The 27,812-nt window shown below is 38.0% G+C and overlaps 1 protein-coding gene across 12 annotated transcripts in view; it reads left to right on the top strand.

The window, feature by feature from the left end:
* LOC122551995 (prominin-1-A-like) overlaps positions 1–21,279 on the top strand; it is a 281,448-nt gene extending 260,169 nt beyond the window's left edge. For 9 of the 12 annotated variants that reach the window (XM_043694569.1, XM_043694612.1, XM_043694582.1 and 6 more), the window contains 3 exons: positions 8,227–8,316; positions 15,863–15,907; positions 20,265–21,279. In XM_043694569.1, coding sequence (XP_043550504.1) covers positions 8,227–8,296 — 70 coding nt within the window. In that variant the 3' untranslated portion in view covers positions 8,297–8,316; positions 15,863–15,907; positions 20,265–21,279. Of the gene's footprint in view, positions 1–8,226; positions 8,317–15,862; positions 15,908–20,264 lie in introns of those variants that run through there. The other 3 variants (XM_043694592.1, XM_043694603.1, XM_043694596.1) reach the window with 3 other exon arrangements.
* The last annotated feature ends 6,533 nt before the right edge of the window (positions 21,280–27,812 follow it).

Here is a 27,812-nt window from a genome sequence, read left to right as displayed (position 1 = left end):
TCTCTTGCTTCCCACATAATCCTAGGATATATCCCGTCAGGCCCGGGGGACTTGTCTATCGTCAAGTTGTTCAAAATGCCCAACACATCTTCCTTCCTAACAAGTATCTCCTCTAGCTTACCAGTCCGTTTGTTCTGGATGGTGTCAAGCTTCTTGAGTGTTGTTGGTGTTGCACTCATCCAGGCAAGTATGGAGTATTCCATCACACTCCTGACTTGTGCCTTGTAGATGGTGGACAAGCTTTGGAGAATCAGGAGATGAGTTACTCATCGCGGTATTCCTATCCACTGATCTGCTGTTGTAGCCACTGTGTTTATGTTCGAGGAGAAAGTGAGGACTGCAGATGCTGGAAATCAGAGCTGAAAATGTGTTGCTGGAAAAGCGCAGCAGGTCAGGCAACATCCAAGGACCAGGAGAATCGACGTTTCAGGCATGAGCCCTTCTTCAGGAAAATCCTGAAGAAGGACTCATGCCCGAAACATCGATTCTCCTGCTCCTTGGATGCTGCCTGACCTGCTGCACTTTTCCAGCAACACATTTTTAACTGTGTTTATGTTGTAAGTTCAGTTGAGTTTCTGGACAATGGTAACCCCCAGGATGTTGATAGTGGGGGATTCAGTGATGGTGACACCATTGAATATCAAGAGATGATGGTTAGGTTGTCTCTTACTGGTGATGGTCATTGCCTGGCGCTTGTGTGGCGTATTGGCACCCCAAGAATGGAGATTGTCCAGATCTTGTTGCATTTGAACATGGACTGTTTTTGTATCTGAGGAGGTATGAATGATGCTGAACATTGTGCAGTCATCTCCACTTTTGACCTTATGATGGAGGAAAGGTCATTGATGAAACAGCATTATGATTCTGATCATCCCCAAGCAGAGGCTAAACTCTCATCAGAGGTATACTGACTTACAGTGCCAGTAACTCCTGAGAGAAGGCTAACCCCTTTGACTTGACTAAGACATGCTGATAACTATGATAAGCTTCCTTCATTTATTCCTTTATTAAATAGCAAGACAAGATAGCAGTTATATGAGTTTGGTATCTCTGGCTGAGGGGGCAAAGCACAAAAAAGACAAGACCAAGCAAGAGTCTTATTAGACTAAAACCATTAACTCTGTTTCTCTCTCCACGGCTGGTGACAGATCTGCTGAGTTTCTCCAGCACTTTCTGTTTTTAAGACCAGGCAATGTGAGGCAGGAATGCTCTGAGCATCTAGATAGGTTCAGTGTGAGTGAGTGATGTGACAGCATGTGAAGATCGTAGAGATGCAGACTGGACCAGACCATAATCTGGTGTGTGACCCTGAGTGCATAGTGTCCTTGCTGCAGCATTACAGTAAGAGTTGAAGAATTCAGATCAAAATTCAACATGAATTGCAGAAGAGACCTGTAAATGAATTAGAGATGTGACATGAGGGTTCATAGAGGTTGCCAATATTTGCTAACATGGGGTGCATGCGACTGGTGCCCATGGACCATGCCAAGATATGTGGATGCCCCGTGTCCAACATGCAGGTCATTTGGAGCAAGCGGTGAGTTCAGCCCATCAAGGACTCACTCTGATTTCCGTGTCAAGTTTTCCAGCAGCTGGTTTGCATGATGATTTTGGTAAGATTGCAACCTGTCGTGAGTCGGGCTTAGAGGGTGGCAATGGCCTAGTGGCATTATTGCTTGACTGTTAATAAAGAGTCCCAGGTAATGTTCTGGCGGCCTATGGTGGAATTTGAATTCAGTAAAAAATGTGAAAATCTATTGATGATGTCAGGTGAATCCACTGCCAATTGTTGGGAAAAGACTATCTGGTTCACATATGTCCTTTATGAAAGGAATCTGTCATGCTTACTGGAATGGATTACATGTGACTCCAGACCCACAGTGTTGTGGTTGACTCTGAACTGCCCTCAGGGATGGGCAATAAATGCTGGCCTCATGAGCAACAACTCATCCCATGAGTGAATTTGAAAAAAAATAACAAGCAATCATGTTTGTGAGTTGGGAACTCACAATGCCTATGTGAGTGATACTCTGAATATGCTGCTTGAGAAAAATGGTAACATGCAGAGAGACGATCCCAATATTGTCATAGTTCCCAAGAAATGTTAGTGGATTTAAAAAGCTTAGTCTAATTCCTGGATAATCATAGAACTAACCACTCTGACGACCATACTTTTCCTGACCCTGTATACACCCTGAACCTGACAGTCACACCCTACTAGAGCCTGCCCCCAACCTCATCTAATCCTACCTCCTCACCAGCATGGAACCTTGCAGTTAACCCTTGAGTGTGCAGTATATTCCTAGCATACTATGATTTATGTAATTGGAGTAGGCAAAGAGAGGATGGATGCTGATGAAATGGAAGAGCAGGCACAGACTTCCAAAGAAGAGGATGAAGACATGATCAGGAGAAACATCAGCTCAACATGCACGGCTGCATTGGGCTAATATAAGTGAATGGTTGAAGGTGACTGAAAGTTTCTGTATATTCATATTGACACATGATAAGATGCTGGGCTACCATGGCCATTGGTGAAAGAGGAGCAGTGACTTTGCGAAGGTTGTAAGATGGGATGTGGCTAAGGACAGGTATGTTGTGTAGCCTGGTGTTTCAGTATCGGAGTATACACTTGTATATGCAATCATGTGTCACCTATGCCCCCTTGTGAGAAATGATGGTTGTATGGCTGATGTGCCATGACTTTAACAGTGCAGAGTGACTTCAAATTGCTGATGCTTGACCAAGTGCATGGTTAAAGTTCCAAGGTAGCACGAGCATCAGGGATCGTGGATATTGCAGAATTGGTGAGTACCTCTAGCTCCAACAATTGAGAAGATCAAGCCAATATTGGACATGACAAATGCCAGAGGAGCATGGTGTGTGGTTAATGAGGCGAGTTTGGGACAATAGTGCAAGTAAACTCGCAAAGTTTTGTGGAGAGAAACTCTTCATGATATTCTGTAAAAATGACACTTTAACAAAAGTAAGATAAGATTCAGCACAATTAATCATTAATAGACCCTTTAAACTGCCAGTCAAATAAACATTCATTGTGTTTCTAAAGATATAGTTCTTAGGACCAAAAGAATTAAAGGACGGGGGAGGAACTGTTAACAGGGTGCAGTGTTGGGTGATCAGCCATGATCATAATAAATGATGATGAGCAGGGTCAAAGGGCCAAATGGCCTGCTACTGCTCATATATTCAATGTTTCTATGACATAATAATAGCCCTAGGAGAAATGTTAACAAAGAGCTCATTGGAACTGTCTGACCAGATGCTATTGGATTTTTTCTAATTTATGTCTGTCAATCAAAAGTCTAGCTGGGTTTTTAAAATTCATGTTTTAAAACTTCTTTAAAGTTTAACAACTGAGACATTTAAAAAAAAACTTCAAGATCATAACCGTCATGTAGACATTATATGCCCTTCATGAGCATTTGGATTTGCTGCATCAATTTATGACTCCCGTCAAGGTGAGGGTGATAGGTCGGAGTAGGATGGAGGTGGAGAGGTCAAGAAGAAGACTGCAGGTCAGGACGGCGGTGCCGGGCTGGAGGGATTCGGCTGAGACAAGGTGGGGGGAGGGGGGATGAAGAAACTGGTGAAGTCCACGTTCATCCCCTGCGGTTGGAGGGTTCCCGGTCGGAAGATAAGACGCTCCTCCTCCGACCGTTGCGTTGTTGTGGTTTGGCGGTGGATGAGTCCAATGACCTGCATATCCTCGGTGGTGTGGGAGGGGGAGTTGAAATGCTGTGCTACAGGGTGGTTGGGTTGGTTCGTCCGGGTGGCCCAGAGGTGCACTTTCTCCTTAAAGATGCTCAGATCCTCATTCTGCCTGTCTTTAATCCTTGCACTGCATTAATGCCTACACCCAGTAGCTGGACCGTTTTAGACATCTGACAATGATTGAGTCCTCTATTCTTTCTTTCATTTCTTCCAGTAAGGATGTTAGAATTGTAGGAAAAGTTTTCTCAAGTCAACAGATATCTCCATCTCTAAAACTTAACCATTAAACTGTCTATACAATACTTGTGAACAAAATTCATAGCTTAATTGTTTGTACTAAACCAAAATTGACTTTTGTCAATCTTCTACACGGTATGTTGAAGTCCATGATATAGGTCTTTCTATGGAAACACCCAGCTATTTTATGAATCCATTTTTGGCATTTAACAGTAATCTTTCTTGTATATTCCATTGAATAACTGTATTAGACGGTCCAAACCTCCTCACTATACTACTTATAGGCATTGATCTCACAAAACATTTTAATTATGTTATCACTTCATTTAGCAAATTACTTTATTTTCTTTTAGTGGGATGTAACACATATACACTTTATACTGCCACTGATTTTACAGTTCAAACTCCAAGAATATCTGACAATCTGTACATACTGTCTGCTATTTTACACATTTGGCACTTAGATTATAATTTTCTTTTTGAAACATTTTTACTTCCAACCTGCAGCTTCAGGTAGTATTGCTTAGTAACCACATTATTCCAGTGGGCTCATTAGTAAAGGGTAGAACTGGAAACAAGCCTTAACTAGAAACTAGGAGCAGGGGTAGTTCAGCCCTTTTAAGCCTGCTGTGCCCTTCAGAGTGATCATGGCTGATTCTCTAGCTTAATGCTGTTTTCTCTCAGTCCCCTTGATGTCTTTAGTATATAAAAAGTTATCACTCTCTTGAAAATATTCAGTGACTCCATGGTCTTCTGTGGTGAAAAATTCCATAGAATCTCGACCTTTTGACTGATTTTTTTTTTTCTCGTTTCAAACCTAAATGTCAGTTCTACCCCATATCCTGAGACTGACCCCAGGTTCTAGACTTTCCAACCAGGGAAAACATCTTCCCTGCACCTAGTCTTTTCAGCCCTATTGTAATTTTGTTTCAATCAGATCCCCTCTCATCTGTCTCTGATGAGTATAGGCCAGTTCAACCAATCTCTCCTCATAAGACAGTCCTGCCATCCCCCGAAACAGGTTAGTGAACTCTCCTTATGGCAACAATACTCCAGGTGTGGTCTTACCAAGGTCCTATTTAACTGCAGTAAGACAGTCCTATTTCTGAACTCAAATCCCCTTGTCATGAAGGCCAACATACCATTTCCTTCCTAGTTGCTTGCCACTTCCACCTGCCTGCTTTCATTGAATTGTGTGCAAGGACACAGCAGAAACCTTTGTACATCCAAATCTCTCAAAATATCCCCATGTAAATAATATTCTACCTTGATGTTTTACACACTTAGGTATATAAACTTCACATTCAGCTATGTTGTACTGCATATGCCATGTATTTGACCATTTTTCAGAATCAAAGAATCCATATAGTGTGGAAGCAGGCCATTCAGCCCATTGAGTCCACAACGACTGTCCAAAGAGCATCCCATTCAGACCCACGCCATCTACCCTATCCTAAACCTCTAACGCTGCATTTCTCACTGCTAATCTACCTAGTCCACACATCCCTGGACATTTTAGGTAATTTAGCATGGCCAATGCACCTAGGCTACACATCTTTGGACTATGGGAGGAAACTGGAGCACACGGAGGAAACCCATGCAGACAATGGGAGAATGTGCAAACTCCATACAGATAGTCACCAAGGTTGGAATCAAACCTGGGTTACCTGGCGCTGTGAGGCAGCAGTGCTAACCACTGAGCCATTATACCGCCTCTTTGCATTGTCCTCACAACTCTCAATCCTGCCCATTTTTGTGTCATCAACAAACTTGTAAATGTTGCATTTGGTTTCCTCATCCAGGTCACTTGGAGGGTATATTTATTGTGAATAGCTGGGACCATGCACTGATCCTTGCAGTACATCACTAGTCACTGCCTGCCACCCAGAATAAGACCCATTTATTCTGTTTCCTGTCTGTCAACCAGTTCTCAATCCATGCCAGTATACACTGCCAATCTTGTGTGCTTTAGTTTTGCCCAATAACCACTAATGTGAGATCTCATCAAAAGCCTTCTGAAAAGTCCAAATGCACCACACACTTTTATAATGTGTACTTGTAGATTTACATATTGCCAGCAAGCACCTCTTAACCCTAGGAATCATAGATTTGGTCTTCAAATTTTGGGGTTCAAGTGAATGTCTAGTCAATGCCCATCACCTGCATACAATTGCCGCTTATAGTGACTCTTGTCAGGATATCTGTTGACCTGGTATATGATTCTAGATTAGAGTGGTGCAGGTTTTTCAATTCCTGCGGTGCCTGGATGGGACCCCTGGTGGTGGGGTCCCACAAGGACAAAACCCCCTGGTGCTCACCTTCCGCCCTACCAACCTTCGCATAAACCAAATCATCTGACGACATTTCTGCCACCTCTAAACGGACCCCACCACCAGGGATATATTTCCCTCCCCACCCCTTTCCACCTCCACAAAGACCATTCCCTCTGTGACTACCTGCTTCACCGCCGCTCCCTCACCATCAGACGCCTGGAGGAAGAAAGCCTCATCTTCCGCCTCGAAACATTTCAACCCCAGGACATCAATGTGGACTTCAACAGTTTCCTCATTTCCCCTTCCCCCACCTCACCCTAGTTCCAAACTTCCAGCTCAGCACTATCCCCATGACTTGTCCTACCTGCCTATCTTCCTTTCCACCTATCCACTCCACCCTCCTCTCTGACCTATCACCTTCATCCCCACCCCCATTCACCCATTGTTATCTTTGCTACCTTCCCCACGTTCCTCCCCGACCAATCACCTCCATCCCCACCCCGATTCATCTACTGTACTCTATGCTACTTTCTCCCCACCCTTCCACCCTCCTCTCATTTATCTCTCCATCCTGCAGGCACTCTGCCTGTATTCCTAATGAAGGGCTTTTGCCCGAAACGTCGATTTTCCTGCCCCTCGGATGCTGCCTGAACTGATGTGCTTTTCCAGCACCACTCTAATCTAGAATCTGGTTTCCAGCATCTGCAGTCCTTGTTTTTACCTGGTATATGATGCTCATCTGTCATGGACCATCTTCTTCATCTACTGTAGTCCACCTACAACTTTGCCTACCACTCTTTCTTGCTGCCCTTCACTTACCTTTTAGCAGAATACTGACATTTTCATTCCCGGATGTCAATTTTTAGTGTTCTTTTTGATCTTGCAATTTCAAATTATAATTAGGCACAATTGATGTAAGTTAACAATACACAAATATGATTAATTTTTTCTCATCTGTACTCTTGGTGTGAAAGAGAGATGAGAATTGCTGCTATCTTTTGGATCAGTTGCACATTTCAATACAGTGAAACAGCTTTATTCATATAATTGCTATTGCCTTACTGTTAACTGACAATGATCTACTCTTACGCATTAAATAAAATCTAAAATTAATTTCCATATTCACTATGGTTCACAACAATTTCCCTTACTACCAAGCTTTAAACTGATAGAAAAAATAGCAGGATGTGTATTTGTGAATCATGCCTTTCTTAGTCCACGTATTCTTAAAAGTAATTTGTCGAATAAAATGTAAAAGAAAGAATGAAATTGAAGAAAATCAAGGCTTCTGAATATGGTTCAACTGAAATGATGCAAAGTTTAGAACATGTTTTGGACTAAGTTATTTCAGTATAGTACCAAAAGTTGCAAGGTGGATCAACTCTTTGAACCAATGCATGTTCACATAGCATCAAATGGACAATATCTATAAAAATTGAATTAATCAACCTCTAGATTTGTAGGATTTACATGTACTAATTTTCATTACACAGATTATTCTATCTCTAATGTGTGAGATGGTGATAGTTCATTTCAAAGAATGGGCGGTTGAAAGCATGTTTAGTGCCTTGTTTGAATGCGTAGTGATGCATGCTGTGTGTAAACACTGATAAACTATAATTAGTTTCTTAGTGTATGCATATGTGTATTTCATGAGATTTGTAGTGTTGCAAATTTTACTTCAGTTTAGTAATATGTAAACATTTTGGATGGACATTCAAAGGCAAACAAATGTTCTTTTAAATACAATGTTATGTTTGAGAACTAAAGCATTGTTTATTTCTCAAAAAATACTTGAAAGTAAATTTTCCATTTTATAAAATATTGTGGTTTCTATTTGAATGAAGGGTGTTTGTTTTAAAGTAACAGATGCATGTTTTTATTTTCAATGGCATGGTTTCAAAGCGAAGTATAACAAATAACTGTTTAACTGATGCAGTAAATATTCCGGCTTAATTGATTTTGGTTTTATTCACATCAATAGCACTCCTCCTTATGATACTTTGACCAGATTCCCCAGAGCTTCAGCTCCTCCAAAGCTCTCTGGTTGGTGAGATACTCCTGGGTTGTTAAGGTACTAGATATACTATATTTTTCTCTTTTTGTTCAAAAGGAAATTATGGGATGCCATCACATAGAAAGAGAGAAAGATAGACCCACACCACCTTTACTGACCCTAAGATGCCCCAAAGCACTTCAGAACCAATTGTATGTTTTAAATGTAGCAATTCTTGTAATGTAGGGATAATGACAACAAACCTCTATAAACCACAAGGCAACTATGGCCAGATAATCTGATTTTAGTGATGTTGATTGTTATGTAAATATTAATCACAATATTGTGGATAAATCACTATACCTGTCATACTACAGCATCATCTATGCACATTTGAGAAGGTACATGGAGCCTTGGTTTAACATTTCATTCAAAAGGTGATACCCATAAGAGTAAGGTGACATCCCCAAGAGTGCAGTACTCCCTCAGTAATTCACTGGAGTGTCAGCGGAGGTCTTTGTACTCAAGTCATGGACCTTGATTCCAATTCAGTTTTGGAATCAAGAGTGCTACCCTTGTACCACAATTATTTTGAAAATTGGAATATTATTTAATTGAATGATATAAACAACAAAACTACTTATTAAAACTTTCTTAATCTGATGAATTGTAGCTCTTCAGTTCATCTTCAGTTATAGAAACAGATTGTACAGTACCTTCAGATTGTTCCACCAGCCAATGAGATCACAATTCATCTCTGCCTGAACCCTATTTACTTAGCTTTGTTCCATATGCAATATTAATTTACCAAATCGAAATCAACCCAAAAACCTCAACGACACAGCATCCACAGCCTTCTGAGGGAAAGTTTCCATTACCATCTGTGTGAAAACGTACACCCTCATTTTACATTTGAATGACATGTTGTTTTGAAATCCCTCACCAGGGGAAATAGCTATCCTGTCATTTTTACATGAAATCCTGTAATAATTTTAAACACCTCAGTAAAATTACCACACAACCTTATGGACCAATGAAGGAGAATCTTTGATCAAAGCTTGACAAATGGAATTTAATATGGGGAAATGTGAGGTTGTTCACTTTGATAGGAAGAATAGAAAGGTAGGAACATGGGAGCAGAAGTCAGCTATTCAGTCCCTCAAGCCTGTGCCACCATTCAGTGTGATCATGGGTGACCATTTCAATGCCTTACTCTCAAACATTCCATATCTCTTTGCGTTATTGATATTTAGAGTTCTGTACATCACTTCATTAAGCATACTCAATGACTGAGTTTCCACAGCTTTCTGGAATAGCGACTTCTGAAGATTCACAAACCTCTGAGTGAAAGAAATTCTCTTGATCTCAGTTGCAACTGGTTTTCCCCTTACTTTGAAATATTTCTCCTGGTTCTAGGTTCCCAACCAGGGAAAACATGTTATCTACATCCTTTTTTTTTCCTCGAATATTTTCAAGTTTTAATAAGATCACCTTGCATTCTTTGAAACTCTTGAGTGTGTCACTTGATTCTTCGAACCTACCCTGCCATTCAATAAGATCATGGTTGATCTGATTTTAACCTCAACTCTACACTCCTGTATGTCCTCATCTTTCATACTTTTGCTCATCAAGAATCTATCTGCCTCTTCCGTAAGAAATGTTTAAAGATGCTGCATTCACTATTTTTTGAGGAAGGGAATTCCAAAGACTTGTAAATCTCAGAGAAAAAACATGTTAACTCATCTGTCTTAAATGGGTGACCCTATGTTTTTAAACTATGAACTTTGGTTCAATTCTCCCATGAGAGTAAACATCCTTTTCACATCTACCTGATCAAGTCCTGTCAGAATTTTATATATTTCAGTTAAGGAGAAAGTGAGGTCTGCAGATGCTGGAGATCAGAGCTGGAAATGTGTTGCTGGAAAAGCGCAGCAGGTCAGGCAGCATCCAGGGAACAGGAGAATCGACGTTTCGGGCATAAGAAGGGCTTATGCCCAAAACGTCGATTCTCCTGTTCCCTGGATGCTGCCTGACCTGCTGCGCTTTTCCAGCAACACATTTCCAGCTCTATATTTCAGTTAAGTCACCTTTGATTCATCTGAACTCTAAATTATACAAGCCTAGCTTATCTAACTTTTTTCTCATAAAGCAAAATGCTTATTCCAGTATAGATCTAATAAGTCTTTACTGAAATGCTCCTAATGCATTAACATCTTTCTGTAAGTACAGTGACCAGTATCCTACACAGTACTCCAGATGTGGTCTCACCAATGCCCTCTATAACTGAAGCATAACCTCCCTGCTCTTGCATTCAATTCCACTTGCAATAAAATATAATGTTCCATTAGCTTTCATTACAGTTGGTCAGTAATATGATATTCAGAATTTCCTACAGGCCACTTTGGGAGGTATGGATGTTAGTTGGGCAGATGATGGTAAAGGGGAATCGGGGCAGAGAGAAGGAAGAGTTTCTTGTGTTATTCAAAGTTCCCAAAAGGTCTAAAATAAAACTTGTATTACTTTAAACAAATTTGAAGTAGAACATTTTATCTTAAAGTAGTTCATCACCTTTGCAAATGTCATTTTTATTATTTAAGGCAGGAGCAATGGAAAAATCAGTCACTGCATGTTTAATGTCAGTTGTGAGGGGTATTACTGGAATCTACTAAATCCCTCAAAAGTAGTCTGACAAAGCTCTGCCTGCTTAAAATGTACAATCCTTCTTCAACTATTTTGTTAAAAGTTGTTACAAACTTCAAGCAGAACCTACACATTTCTGAGGAATCATAATCTTTCCTATTTTGTTTTAGGGACAGCAAAGCCCATAATTGCTTTAACTTTAGCTTTACTGGGCAACTTTACCATGCTTAAATAACATGTCTCAAATATATGACTTTGCATTTGGCAAATTCAACTTCTGCTAATTTACCTTCAAATCAACTTTTGTAGATAATATAATTGCGTAATCTTGGTTTATGAACCTTTGTAAGGTAACTTTGTACATCAGTCATTCCAAATGGCATAATCTTACATTGCAAAGGCCATCTAGGATTACTTTAGGTAGAACTTGCTAGTAACTTTTTAAAAAAATTAATTTTCTTACAACGTGCTAATTTTCAATCCTTATCAGTCCTCAAGTCACGGAATTAGATTAAAGTCAATTTTGTTACAGCACTACCTTCTCTAATCAAACTAGAATCTTAGTGATTAATCAGATCTTGATATCATAATCAGGTCACCATTTTCCCTCTTTACCACCAGAGTATATATTCTAGTTGACCAGTCTCTTTGTCATAATATTGTTTCAGTAGATTTGTATGGCACATTCATTTATGTTCCCTTCTATCTGGGCATTATTTGTATGATTTATCTCATTTACTTTCTAACCATAATATACAAAATAAAGTCTAATAAACATAGCTTTCAGTAATTCACCTGATCAAGGTAACAGAGCTAATAGTTTACACCCAGGTTTTACAGTTTGAGTTTCAGCTTTCTTATCTGCTCAGTTTTTTTATTACTTTTGGCAAACCTTGACATTCTGATGTTCCTGTACATGCTGTTCACATACTTCTTTGAAACTTGAACAAATAGTGTAAGGGACTTCTTCTTGGGCTATAATTTTCTCTTTAATGAATTTGGGTGTTCCCTTTACTACATATCTAAAGAGATTGAAACCAGTTGACTTGTTAGGTGCTTCTCTAATGGCAAGCAGTAAAAATGAAATAGATTGAGATATGCAAGCCAATAAACTCTAATCATTGTTTCTAAAGTTGGATGTATCCTGAGACTGAGAGTGGCATGTGCATAATTTAATCTGCTTTCATCCTAAACTACACATTGACTCCTACAATATTTGTGATACGAAACATAATCTCTGTTAAGGCTAAGCTCTCTTGATATCCCAGAGTTAGTGAAAAACTGAGTTAATCTTTTGATTGCTAACTTTTTTTTTCATAAAGGCTTGCCTTTGGAAATTGGATAGACAAATTCAGAATGATTGAAAGATATTGATACCTCTGTTTAGGTTTAGCGATCCCACACAAGCTGCTCGAACCATACTGATCATCAAAACTAGGTAATAGAACCAATTGAGTTGGTTTAACTGATGAATCAAGGTGTGTCATCTGTCTTGTAGACTTCAACCATATCTCCAAACAAGTCTGACCAATAAAAGTGCTTCACTATTTTAACCTGACTCTTCTTTGTTCCCAAATGACCATTTAGTCATGGCCAATGACCATCAAGATCTCGTGAGCAATTTTTAAAATATCCCTGCAGGAGGCTCCCAGAGGAATAATAACTTGATTGACAGATGTCCACTGATCATTGGCTTGACTCTGAAAAAGTTTTCACTTTCTCCTCTGTGTCCTTTTTTTTGAGATAACTTTCAGGGACCCTTTCTGAATCTTTTTCAAAATATGCTATCTGAGGTTACAAACCAGGATATGCCACCTGGGCTTCAATCAAAGAAGTTTAGATAACTAACAGCTCGACTATTTTCAAGAATTTTACTTTCAAATTCCTAAAGAAATTCACATATAATCCATCATCTCAATTAATTCTACTTCATTCGATCTAGTTTTTTGAGGTTGGATTGCAATTATTCCACAGATTAGATTAGATTCCCTACAGTGTGGAAACGGCCTTCAGCCCAACAAGTCCACACTGACCCTCCGAAAAGCAACCCACCTCCCTCTTGACTAATGCACCTAACACTATGAGCAATTTAACATGGCTAATTCACCTAGCCTGCACATCTTTGTGACTGTGGGAGGAAACCGGAGCACCGGAGGAAACCCATTCAGACACAGGGAGAATGTGCAATGTACTATTTCTTTATTAATCATACCACCTCTCAAATAATATTTCTATGTCCCTGGCAAATTTTGAGTGGCATGATCAATGGCGAAACAGTTGACAAAACCCGGTAAAAATGGAATACAAAATCTTATTTTCCCCATAAGGTTTTAACAGAGCATTCTGAACTTCACTAATGAGCAGCTACTACCTTATCTCCATATATTTGCATCTCATTATTAACTAAAGTCATCTCATTTCACTGCTGCTCCCAATTCTCCTCACCTTCCCTGAAAATCTAGATGTTGCTAATTCTTGGCTAAAAGTCAGAGTGGCAAAAGCTTGCTTCTCTGGGTCTTTAGACACCTTTCTCTTCAAGACAATGCCCCTACATGCTTCATGAGTTATAATCCACAAGCCTTGGTAATGTTGGTGTGCAATAGCAGAGATAGAGTAAATGGTGAGTATGAGGTAGTGGAGAAGATGTTGACACCTACCCTTGTGGAAAGCAAAAGATCATTAAACTTCTCCCTGCACTGCTTTGAAGAAACATTATCTGAATTCTTACTTGCTTTAAAATTCTCTTTCTGTATCTCCCTTGCTACCTTCTTTCTCTGGAGTTCAAGCTCAGGCCTTCACATTTCTCCTTCTTTTTCACATTCCTTTGTAAATGCAACCATTTGAATGAATTAACTCCAGCTTGGAGCCTGTTCCACATTTACACTACTCTAATGAGGATTAAAAAAACACAGCATGTAATATAAACATCAATTATATTTTGAAGACCTTGAATATGACTTCCTTTATAAACCTTCTCCAATAAAAATAATTTAAGTATATCTCATCACTTACAGACTTTCTCTTTGCATATGAAACTTTGTAGTATTTCTCATAAAAATTAAAATAGATATCAATTGCTGGCTTACCTTCCTTAATGGAAGTCTGATTAACCTTTAAAAAGTATTTCTCATGAACTCGGGACATTCCAATTTCTTTGCAGCCACTTTTCAAACATACTTTTTATTGTAATATAAAGCAAATTTATGATAGTAAGCTCTATGAACAGTAGTTCTCCAGTGGTAGTGGTTAGAAAAAAGATTGTCCCAATACCAGAAATGACACCTTTGCCTTTCTTTGAAATAGTGCAGTAGGTCTTTTTTTAGCTAACTGAGAACAGACATGTCTGAGTTTACCCAGCCCCTCTGTCAGTACTCCCATAGTACTACACTGGAGTGTATGCTAAAGTCTCTAAAGTGAGTCTTCAACTTAGAGGTAAGAGCACTTCCAACTGAATCACAATTACCAATATCAAATTTCTAATCTTACTATCTCCTCCAGAAATTCCCAATAGATTTTAATCACAATATAATGGAAAAGCATACCATTTCTTCCATATTGCTTAAGGTAAAATTAAGTGCATTTCACCCCTGGAAGACGAGTCTAATTTCTCAGTTTAATACTGCTCATTTGAACATTCAGTAACAACAAATAAGATAAAAATATAAAATAACTGTTAATCACTTTTTAGTGGTGGTTATTAGACACTAAAACATCATTTTTAAAAATAAAGTTATTGCAATATTCATTCTCCTCTGAAGACCATTTGCAGTTCCATGAGCAGCAATAAGTACTTTATTAATTGTTTGAGAGATTCTGGATATATTTTATTTCATTAAAGCGTTGCAATTTATGAAGAACTATCATTTGGAAGGTACATACTTTTTATCAGGTTTCACCATAGCTCTTTATTCTTTTCTTCCACACCACAACCCAAGACCGCAGTCACTGTGGTCAACAGGGCTGTTCTACATAGTTGACCTAGCTGGTTCACATTAAGAAAAAAATGAATGTTACAGTTTAGGTTAAAATCTGGTATGAGAGAATCGATAATTGAAAGGCAAGGTCCTACAAAAAAGATTGTTTAGTTATTGATGTAAAATGAGTATTGACACAGCTCTCATTGAAAAGTGGATGGAGTATCATTTAAAGGATGCCAATGGAGTCACAACATCAGAAAATGTTTTCCTATAAAGATTTCTGATGTCTAGACCTGTAATTGAATGAGGTAGACTGAATAAATGTTGATCTTTTGATGTGATATTGCCAAGATACTGAATTTGATCACATTTTGGCTCCGTACGCTGTATCAACAATGTTAGTAATAATTTTGTAAGTTGTGCTTAGTATTTTATTTAATGCCTTTGTACCAATAACCTATATCACACCAGCTCAAAGAAAATATGTAACCAGTCATAAAGTGCTGCAAAAGAAAGCTGAATTTCATAATTTATAATTACTTGTGCAGGCTTGGTGGGCCAAAGGGCCTGTTCCTGTACTGCACTGTTCTTTGCATTATGAATAATTTATTGCTTTTTTCATTTTGAAATACACAGCCAGCAGTTGCCTGAGACAGATATTCCTAAAAAGCCTGACAAGATTCCCTTATCCCATATGAAGAATCAGTCTCTATTTCTTACCCAGTAGTGTTCACCCTTGCTGTGTGCCTTATCACCTTTTAGATTTCAGAACTGTGAAATGTTTGTGTTTTGTAAAGCTATGCAGTTTGTTGTATTCAAATTTGTTAGTACAAATGTTGAACAAAATTATATTTAGTATCATATTGTACAACTGCTATTGCTAATAAATATGTAGTACTAATGAAATATCAATGTAAATGTTAGAATTGAATAGAATAGGCCACATTGAAAGAAATTCCTCACTATACTGAGCAAATACAATCGCTTATCTTTAAGATTAAATGGAATACCTATAATGTTGAAATTGTGTTTATGCTAACATTTTTCATTTTTGTCTAAAATTGTAGCAGTATAGTGGAATACTGGTAGATGCATTGGGCAGCTTCTTGAAGGTAGGTTTCTTAACAGTGTTTTTAAAAATCATTTTGATATTTACAGAATCAAACTGCTGGTTTCTTCACAATGTTTGGATTCAATTTCTTTATCTGCATGCATCAGTGATTTCAGTCCCTGAGCATTTCTGCAAGAATTCCTTAAAACAAGAAGCTAGGAATTCTGTGGTAAGAAATTGATCTCCTGTCCACCATCTTTAAGGTATAAGTCAAAAGTGTTCTTGAAACCTCCCCACTTGTCTGGATGAGTGCAGGTCTGATGACACTGAATAAGCCGGACACTATCCAAGAATAAACAGTCCACTTGATTTGACAACTCCTTTCCAAACATTAACTCACTCCAGGAATAGGCCATTCAGCCCCTTGAGCCTGTCATTTGGCAATAATGTGTACTCTCTACAAAATCCATTGCAGAAACTCACCGAGGCTCCTGCAAAAGCATCTTTCAAATCCAGAATCTCTACCAAAAAGGCCAAGAGCAGCAGATGTATTGGAACACATCATCTGTAAGCTCCCCTGAACATCATATACCATCCTAACTTGGGACCAAGTTGTTCTTCCTTCACTATTGTTGGGTAAAAATCTTGGGAATTCTATTTCTAACAACAATAAGGTGTTCTTACAACCTGAGGACTGAAGCAGTTCAAGAAAGCAATGTACCACCACATGTGCAGTGTGATAGTCAGTAAATACTGGCCTATTTTTTTTTATCTTTTATCCTGCACCTAGGCTGAGAGGGTCTTTTGCTTCAGTTTATGTTTTAAACTGTGAAAACTACTATTTCAAACTTATATTGAAGACATTTGAAAGAAAACAAATCTATACTTATAGCTTTCATAGAATAGAATCATAGAATCCCTACAGAGTGGAAACAGGCCCTTTGGCCCAACACTGACCCTCCAAAGGGTCACCCAAGATTCAAATTCATTCTGTCAAATTATTTTTGTAAAAGAAGAAAAAGCTCCCAGAATAAAATATGTTTATTTTTATTTCAATCTTTCCAGTTTAGTTTTGTTTCAAATATTGTTTTGTTTTAATAATATTGCTTACAGCTTTTCAACTTTAGGAGATTGACACAACCATATTGGTATTGGTGTACTTCACTATAATTCTTCATTCACCAAATACTTAAGTGAATCAACTGAATTGAATATTTTTTAAGCTAATAAAACCTTATAAAATATTTGAAGCTATTTAGTAAAAACAGATGTATATTTGGGGCATTAAGGTTCCACGTGAGTAACTTTGAATCTTCTAACCCCATCATTATGTCCTTTTTTTTCGTAAGTTGTCACATCAAAATTATTGTAGAAAATAAAATAATTTATGGTGTAGGGGATAATATTTTAGTATGGATAGATGACAGGAAACAGAGAATAGGCACGAATGGGTCATTTTCTGATTGGTAAGATGTACTGAGTAGTGTGCTGGCATCTCAAACTTTATCAATTTATAAAATGACTTGGATAAAGGGGCCAAAAGGGTATGGTTGCTAAATTTGCTGATGTCTCAAAGATAGGTAGAAAGTAAGTTATGAAGAAGACAAAAGCAGATTATATAGAATGTGGATAGTTTAAGTGAGGGTCAAAAATCTGGCACATGTATGTAGTGTAGGAAAAAGAGAAATTGTTCATTTTGACAAAGAATAAAAAAAAGTATGTTATCTAAATGGTAATAGAATGCAGAGCTCTGAGCTACAGAGGGATCTGGGTGTACCTATGCATGAGTCATAAAAGTCTGCAGATAACCATAAGATCTTAGATATAGGAGCAGAATTAGGCCATTCAGCCCATCAGGTCTGCTCCACTATTTGATCATGGCTGATATTTTTCTCAGCTCTATTCTCCTGCCTGCTTCCGGTAACCCTTGATCCCTTTGCTAATCAAGAATTTATATATTTCTATCTTAAATAACTTGGCTTCTACATTCTTCTGTGGCAATAAAAACCATTCTCTGGCTGAAGAAATTCCTCCTCATTTCAGTTTTAAAGGTTGTCCTTTCATTTTGAGACTGTGCCCATGGGTATTAGTCTCTCCTACTGGTAGAAACATCTACTCCACATCCACCCTATCCAGGCCTCCCAGTATTCTGTAAGCTTGAGTCAGATGTCCCTTATCCCTTATCCGTTATCCTTATTCTTCTAAACTCCAAAGAGTACAGATCCACTGAACCACTCCTCATATGACAACTCCTTCATTCCAGGGATCATTCTTGTAAATCACCTGAGGACCCTCTCCAACATCAGTACATACTTCCTTAGATATGGGTCGCAAATGGGATCTGACCAATGCCTTACACTGCCTCATCTTTTCTTACTTATATTGTAGTCCTCTTGAAGTGAATGCTAACATTACATTTGCCTTCCTAATTGCCAACTGAACTGCATATTAACCTTAGTTAACCTTATGAGAATCCTGAACTAGGACACCCAAGTCCTATTGTGCTTCAAATTTCTGAAGTCTTTCCCCATAAATCAAAAATCACATCATTTAGATAATAGTCTATACCTTTACTCTTTCTACTAAAAGTGCACACGTTCCCACATTGAAATCCATCTGCCACATATTTGCCTAATCGCCTAGTCTGTACAAATCCTTCTGCAGCCTCCCAGCTTTCTGAACACTACCTGTCCCTCCACCTATCTTCGTGTCATCTGCAAACTTAACAATAATGACCTCAGTTCCTTCATCGAGGTCATTAATGTATAATGTGATCCCAACATTGACCCTTGTGGAACTCTACAAGTCACCAGCTGCCATCCTGAAAAAGACTCCTGCCTTCTGCCTGTCAGCCAGTCCTCTATCCATGCCAATATTTTGTCCTCAACACTATGGGCTTTTATCTTATTTAACAGCCTCCTGCACAGCACCTTGTCAAAGGCCTTCTAGAAAACCAAATATATCACATCCACTGGCTCTGTTTTGTCTAACTTGCTCATTACCTCCTCAGAGAATATTAATAGATTTTTCAGGCATGACCTGGCCTTGATGAAACCATATTTACTCAGGCCTATTTTACAATGCACTTCCAAGTATCTGCAATTGTTTCCCTAATCATGGACTCTAAAATCTAGCAGAGCTGATAAAATGTGGAGCTGGAAAAAGCACAGCAGGTCAGGTAGCATCAGAAGAGCAGGAGAGTTGAAGTTTCAGGCAAGACCCTTCATCAATACTTTGTGGTAGAAGTATGTTTTCTCCTACTCACACCTTTCCATAACGCACTTAAATCACAACTCAATCTTTTCTTTAAAGAGCCATATCTGCAAGTTCAATGTACAATGTTTTATGATTGGTATAAAGTCAATGCTGGAAGAATTCTAGTCAATCTGTTTGGGAAGGTTTTTCCTTTATCACAATTAAATAATGGTCATAACTGTTCACACTACTCCAAATGCAGTCTAACCAAATTTTGCACAAGTTCAATCTTTCAATTCATTCCCTGAAAAATGAATACCAGTGATATTTTAATCACCTTATTGACCAGTGTTGCTACTTTTGCACTCAGATCCTCCATCCTCTGCTGCATTTAGGTTTATTTTCCTACGAATACATATTCCCCTTATTCTACCAACTAAATATGCTACCACCTGATATCTATGCTCATGTTTGCCAGCCTGCTGCAAGTTTAATAAAATATCTTTTGGGATTGAGAAACCAAACCCAACCAGATCAACTGTTTATACTCCATCATACTCACAGAAGGAATCTTGAAAATATCTTGAACCCGTTTTTAGTATGTTCAGAATTCTATAATGTGTAAATTATGACTTCTGGTTAGATTGGTATTTGAACAAAGTAGATTATAGAGCTTTCGTTATTTTTCTTATATTCAAAAAATCTGTTTGTAAACATTTTGATCTACAGAGCTTATCATAATTTCTAGTTTTGATATTCTTAAATGTTATTAACTCAATTTTATAACACAGTAATAATCAACTCCAGCACTGGGACTTGGAAATGATCCAGGCAAGAGGTTCCCAAATCTGGATTGAAAATGCAGCTCCAAATATCTGTGTCTATGTTTGCATATGAACTTTGCAGACAAACTAATCCATTGTCAATTGTGAGTCTTATTTAGGAAACAGATATTGGTGGACCAGAGTACTCAACAATTAGCTTATCTCCTCTGAATTAATAAATGCCTTGAGCAAGTTAAATTTGAAACTTGTGTAAAATATGCTAATGTAGGGAAATAATTCACTTTCATACTACAATAGCTCCAGTTCTTCAATGAACAACTGCTCTCAAATTTGATATAATTCAGCCCAGTGTCAAGGAGGCGTAATTACATAATTTGGGTATGACATGTTAACTTTCTTTAAATTTTATATCTCTGTTCCTTTCTGTGCCACCAACAGGAGAACCATCATACATTTTGGTGGGTGCAGCAACCAATAGACATCTGTATATACCTTGCAGAAAAGGCCTTCAAATGCATCAGCCCCAGTGCATAACGCACCTTATTATTCTCTTTGTTAATGTATATTTTGAATAAACAGTTGAACACTTGGAAAGTCTTTTTTTCATTTCTGCAGTTCACTATCCTACATTTTAGTATCTCAATATGTTAAATCGTAATGCTACTTTTCGCTCACACTTTAACTTAGCATTTTCTTTTTACTATTTCATTTTGTTTTATGAAAAATTTAAACTTTGTAAACAGTTTTCATTTCTTCTTTATTCTGCATATTGTGTATTATAAGATTATTGAATTAATCCTTCTTGTAATTCTTAATGTAGTTTATTTTGCATACTGTTAATCAGGTTAAAAATTTTGTCTACGTGGAAAATTAATTTAGCAATTCTTAAGTGTAACAATATACTTAATAATTCTGAATGCTAACTACTGTTGGTGGATTTGTACTTCACTATTGTATGGCTAGCTGTTCAAACTAATGATGGGAATTTTGGCATGGGGAAGAATAGTTTATTACAGTGTAACATGCCTTTTGTTAAATGAGATGCAAAATTTGAGAGTTTGCAATAGTAAATAATGAGCTATTATACAAGAAAACAAAATTACTTTTCTAAATTAGATGGTATCTTTAATCATTTTATTTGAAGATGTATATGCTACAATTAATGCAGAATATTGTAGTGATATTGGTTAGATTATTGAAAATACTGAACTACTGCCACAATCTAATAATCATATGCACCATTTCATATTCAAGGTGCACAATATCCAAAGCATTTAAACACAACTTTTTTTCTGGCAGTGTGTCATTTGGGCTCTGTCATTGTTGAGTAGAATGTGCAAATACTATATACTTTAGTCACAACTTTTTTAGAATTGAATTTGTAAATATGTTCACAGTTATAGATTTATGGGATCTTCTATTTTGAATATTCAATAAAATGTCTTGGATACCACGTATTTTGTTAATTGTACTTTCCAAAAAGAACTTGCCTAGAAATGTTTTGAGTGTTTCATTTTGAAGAAGTACTGCACAATAATATGTAATTGTACCTTCCAGACTACAAGCTTAAAAAAATTGCTAGCCCTGTTTATTTTCAATTCACTGCTCTTCTTCAGTCTGACGCCAAAAACCCCACTCCTAATAAGTTCTGCTGTATGACACATTTTCACTTAAACACAAAAGCTTGAATATTCCTATTTTCCATTCCTTTGGTCAATTTGCTTGTGTGCCAGCTGTTAGAATTCTGTAAAAGGAAACCTTGAGTACCTTCCATTCTCATCTCACCTTTGCTGAAAAGCTGTGGTTAAGGTATAAGCAAAATTGTAACTTCACCACTAATGATGTCAAATATGTTACACAACACTTGGCAACCTCTATGAGTATTTAATTTTACTTAGACACAAAGCATTTTGTACAGATTTCTGCTGTAACTTTAAAATATGGAAATCCATGCTTAACCCAAAAATATTACTTATGTTTTGAAACCTAACAATGTTACTAACTATTAAAAGTAATCCTATTTTGATGAGTGTAAAGATCATTTTTTATTCTTGGAGTGTGACAATGCAGTAAGGCTACACTTGTGCCCATTTCTAGTTTCCCTGAGAAGGTAGTAGCATGCTGTTTTTTTGAACCATCACAATTCTTATGATGGTATTGGGCAGCAGATTCCAGGATATAGACCAGTGTTGGTTTCACGTGCTAACTTAGGATGGTGTATGACTTGGAAGTGATGTTCACACACATAGCTGTCGTTTGTCTTTGTTGATGATAGTAGTTGAGCTTGAAGATGCTGTTGAAGTAATTCTTAATGCACCTCATGCCATCCTTAAATGAATAAGTTATTTCATAGATTACTTGCCTGCTTTGTTCTGTTTAGACAATTGAATTACAAACACTACACAGCCTTTTTCATATTAAATGTTTCTTTAGGGATATCCCAAAAAGCCATTTGGTTTCCTCCAGGGCATGCACTCAGTCCTTTCATCCAAAAAGTCCTGTCAGAAAACTCTGTACATGATGACAGACATACAAAGGTCATGTAGTTAAACCAATGCATTATTGTTGATTTGGGTAAACTTTTGCAAAGTTGAAAACATGTTCACAGCCTTTGGAATAGCTGGTACAAATAAAATGCTCAGCACCAAGACTATTAGAGAGGGAAACATTTTTGTTAGGTTTCTGGGGAGCAGCATTAAGATCCAGGGTTACTGAACTGGTTGATACATGCTAGTTTTGAAACAAAGTGACTTTACCTGATGAAGAAGCACCGTAAAAGCCTGTGATTTCAAATGAATCTGGTGGACTGTAACCTAGTGTTGTGTGAATACTAACTTTGTCCAACCTAATCCAACACCACAGTTTTGAAACAGTCACAGATAAGCATCAGATGGTGCAGATATGGTGGGTCAAATGGTCTTTCATGTGTGCTGTAACTGTTCAGTGATTTCCAATGAATCCTAGATTAGTTAAGGCACAGGAAGCGACCATTCAATCTACCATTTCTGTTCTGAATGTCTGAAGGAGCAATTTCTCCAATCCTCAAACAAACCATGCCCAATAAATTGCTGCCAAATGAAGAATAATTAGAAAGAGGATGAGAAACAATATACATAAGGTCATCAAGGAGTGTTTAAATGAATGTCAAAATAAAGTAAGGCTAAAAATGTAGTGGGGTGCAAAGATTGCTCCAAAGATGAACAAGAACCATATGACCAGGTGTTTTAGCCAACTTAACCTGTTGTACCATTCAGTGTGATTGTAACCTAACTCTGTAATAGCTAAGGATGAATAATCTGTGGAAAATGGATCTTTAATATTGTACAAATTGTAAAATCAAAGGAGAAGTGGTACTTGATCATGGATTGAGCACTTACAAACTCCTTGAGCAAGCACTAATATATAATGGTGTATGTTGAAAATTACAGAGGTTGTTTCTGGGGCAATTTCAGTAGTTATGAGAAAGCTAGAGTGAGTGACAATACAAGGTGACCCCTGTATCCGTGGAATCGTTTTCCAAGGTTTTAGTTACCTTTGGTTTACAACAGGCCCGAAGATATTATAGGGAACCTTCTGGAACCAGGGACCAGGGGGCTGCCGGGAAGGTAAATTTCCCATAGATGTGAATGGGTTCGCTTCTATCTGCAGTTTCGGACTCCTGGTATGTTTAGGAACGTATCACCTTCAGGGGCCTATTAAATATACTGTCAATGATTTCAAGAGAGAGAGAAAATATGAACCAAGCAATTCAGACCTATTGTTGATTAATGATAACAGCTAAAAATAATAGATATCATTCTAGAAAGTGGACTTTTCTAAGTAGAAGGGAAAGGCAAAGAGTGATATATCTCAAAAACTCAACTTTAAGGATATCACAAGTAAATGGTATAATTGTCAATGATATAATTTCATGTGGAAAGTCTTTAACAAGGTCTCAAAAGAGAGCTCATTAGTAATAAAAGTCATGGGAATCCAGAGTAGAAAATTGGACTGCTTAAGCATTTGGATTTTCAACTGGTATTTGTTGTTGCTATAGTGATAATTTTCAGGGGAAAGGACATAAGAACATAAGAACTAAGAGCAGGAGTAGGCCGTCTGGCCTACTCTGCCATTCAATAAGATCATGGTTGATCTTTTTGTGACCTCAGCTTCACTTACCCGCCCTCTCACTATAACCCTTAATTCCTTTATTGTTCAAAAAAAAATCTTAGCTTTAAAGACAGGTACTGAAGTAGCGTCAACTACTTCACTGGGCAGGGAATTCCATAGATTCACAATCCTCTGGGTGAAGAAATTCCTTCTCAATTCAGTCCTAAATCTGCCCCCCTTAATTTTGAGGCTATGCCCTCTTGTCCTAGTTTTATCTGCCAGTGGAAACATCCTCTCTACATCTATCTTATCTACTCCCTTCATAATTTTATATAAGATCCCTCATCATTCTTCAAACTTCCAATGAATATAATCCCAGTCTACTCAGTCTCTCCTCATAAGTCGACTCCTCAACTCCAGAATCAGTAAACTTTCTCTGCACCCCTTCTCCAGTACATCCTCTCTCAAGTAAGGATGTACAAAACTGTATGCAGTACTCCAGGTATGACCTCACCAACACCCTATATAGCCACAATATAACCTCCCTACTTTTAAAATCAAGCCCTATAGAAATGAAGGACAAAAATTCCATTTGTCTTCCTAATTACCTGTGTATCTGCAGACCAACCTTCTGTGATTCATGCACAAAGACACCCAGGTCCCTCTGCGTAGCAGTATTGGATTAGCCTCTGGAAGTCTAGTCAATACATCCATTATTGTTAACAAATACTGATTCCCACTTTTTGTTTGAGGTAGGGGACCTACGCAATTAATGAAGACTCTTGTAAAAGGTTCACTAATTGCAGGAATAGGCATTAAAGGTGCAGGTTTTATTACTGCCTGTGGTTTTCCAATTACCTGACATGTATATGGCAAAATCAACTACATTCTTATGTAGTCCAGGTCAGTAAAAATGTCTTTGTATTTTAACCTGTGTTTTCCTCACTCCTAAATGACCCCCATGTGCCACTCGCAACACCACTGGCAATACAATTTGATGAATTTCTGCCCATTTCTCACCTGCTTGAATATGTGATGGTCTCCATTTCCTCATTAAGACATCATTTTTAAAGTAATAACATTCAGGGATACATTCTGATTCATTTTCTATGTATGTCTTTTGATACATTTGCCTTAAGTTTTCATCTTTCTGCTGTAACTCAATTCATTTCTCTGAGCTAAAGATGTCTGCATTGTCGTTATTTGCTCCTGGGTTGTGCCAACCAACTGATCAAACAGAGTTTCTGCTAATTCCACTTCAACTTGCTTATCTGTACTGTTTGATCTCTCCTGTTTCAGCTGGTGACTTTGTGACCTCATTACCACGCAATCAGGAAACATTCCAGGATATGTGTCCTGCAATTGTTCAGTTGTCTGCATTTCCACTGACTTTTCAACCAGAGTAGGCAGCGTTCCTACCGGTGAATCAACCATATCATTAGCAAAACAAATTGTATTCCTGGAACTGAGAGTTCGTCCAGTACTCCTACCACAAATCCTCCACTCTTCTCTGGACGCTGTAACCTCATGTTACATAATTTTGTCTCATCGTGAATTCCCCTTACTAGTACCTTTTCTAGTAATAGTCCTTCAGAGGTACATATCTCCTCATCTTTCAGCAGCACAGACTGAGAGGACCCTGTGTCTCTTAATATTGTAACCTCTTTACCTGCTGCTCCTGGCCTTTGGAAGTAAATTTTACCTTTGCAGGTATATGGTTTAAGAAGATCTGGCACTTCCTCCTTAACCAACCTCCAACCAGCTTGTACATTCTGGTGCAGCTTTCTAGTCTCCGTTGTGCTTTCTGTTCCCAGTCCAACAAAATTCACCAGCTTATCCTGTTTTCCTTCATCGGGCTTCTCAGTGCTTCTCCTAACTCACCAACACTGTGATTTCATGTGGCCTATTTTATTGCAGTAACTTCTCTGTCCCCTTCAAGGATTTCCTATTTACCCTGTGGTAAGTGATCCTTATGATCTTCACCGAGATCTACCTTTCTCTTTCCACGTGAGGATTTCTCTTTTCCCCAATTTCTATCCCTCACGAATTGAAATTGATTCTGGAAGCCAAACTTTGCTTTCTAGACCAATTCATAATCATCAGCCAGTTCACCTGCTAATCTTGCCATTTTAACTTTATGCTCTTCCAAATGAGCTCTCACTACTTCATGAAGTGAATTTTAGAAGTCCTGTCTAAGTGCCAATTTCTAAAGTTCAAACACTCTTTTCTCTCTCTCTTCTGCTAAAGCCATTCATCCTTTTTCCTCTGCTTTTAAATGTAAATCAAACCATTTCATTTCTGTTGACCTTTCCTTGCCTTTTGCCTCTAACTCAAGCTGCTTCATTTTCAGTTAAACTTCAGCCATTTCTAATGATTCTGATGATGTTTCCAGTAAACTTAAATGCTGAACTCCTGCTGTAATTATCTCTCCTTTCCTCACGGTAGGAGGCAGCTCCAACCCCAGGTTGTCTGCTAATTCCCACAGCTTGACCTTAACTACCTTTTGTAAAACCCCCAAGGTCACTTCTTCCACCCCCAGAAAACGTTTGGTGACTGAAATAGTCATTGCTATCTTAAGCACTATTTAAACCAACCAAAATCAACACCCAGAACAAAAGACGCTAACATGTACAACTTGCTATTTTTGAGTCCAACAACTAATCCTAATTTGGAACTATGGAACAAATCCTGCAAAGCGCCCTGAGTCTGTTATAGACCAGGCCAGATCCCCTCAAAACATTTCAAGAAGGTAGCCCAGACCCTAACTTTGCTATTTGATTTAAGCAAGTGTAAAGTGGATATTCTAGGAGAGAATTAGCTGGTCAAACTACTTAGTTTTAAACAAACAGAATTTATTCACAAGATTATTGAATAAACCACCAAAAAAAGAAAATAACCTATCCTATCCGAAAATCCAACAGACTATCCCAACATAGCGATGCTGTTCCAAATTACTTGCAACAATCCCCATAAACACCCCTTGGCACAAGTTCTTACAGGAAAGAAGTCAGAGAGAGAGCGAGAGCTGATCTTCACTACACACACTGCTGCATTAAAACCAAACCAAAGAATAGCTGAGCTGTGAGAAAGGGTCACTCCCCTTTCATTATCCAAGTGGGTTACTTTTAATCTTGAAAGGCTTCTGACTGAGGCAGTATCTGTTAGCTGTAAACAAATTGGCCCTAAAATCCATCCAACGTTAGACTTTTTGGACCCTGTGTCATTTACAAACTCTCTGAAAAAACTCAAGGGCAGCCTAACCTTGTGAAAGGAACAGCTGCATCACACTAATTATTTAGCTATTTCTTCATTGATAATAGACTCATGCATCTAACCCACTACTGACGCTAAGCTAATCAATCTATAATTCCCTATCTTTTGTCCACCACCCTTTTTAAATAGTGGCGTAACATTTGCTGTGTTCTAATCTGCTGGAACTGCCCCAGAGTCCAGTGAATTTTGGAAAATTACAAGTGCACTTGCTATTTCTCCCACCACCTCTTTTACTACCCTGAGATGCATTCCATCAGGGCCAGGAGACTTGTCAATCCTTAGCTCCATTAGCTTGCCCAACACTATCTCTTCTGTGAACATAATTGTTTCCAGGTCCTCACCTACTTTCGTTTCTTTGTCAATTACTGGCATGTTATTCATGTCCTCCACTGTGTAGACCAACACAAAATACCTTTTTAAAGCCACGGCCATTTCCTTATATCCCATGACTAAATGCCCCTTCTCATCCTCTAAAGGACTAAGGTTTACTTTAGCCATTCTTTTTCATTTTATAAATTTATAGAAATGTTTGCTATCTGTCTTTATATTCTGTGCTAGTTTTTTCTCATGTTCTATCTGACTTTATAGCTCTTTTTTGTGGCTTTCTGTCGACCTTTAAAGCTT

The sequence above is a fragment of the Chiloscyllium plagiosum genome, chromosome 1 (assembly GCF_004010195.1).
Source record: "Chiloscyllium plagiosum isolate BGI_BamShark_2017 chromosome 1, ASM401019v2, whole genome shotgun sequence".
In the NCBI taxonomy this organism is placed as follows: domain Eukaryota; kingdom Metazoa; phylum Chordata; class Chondrichthyes; order Orectolobiformes; family Hemiscylliidae; genus Chiloscyllium; species Chiloscyllium plagiosum.
This window is presented reverse-complemented; position numbering and strand designations above follow the sequence as displayed.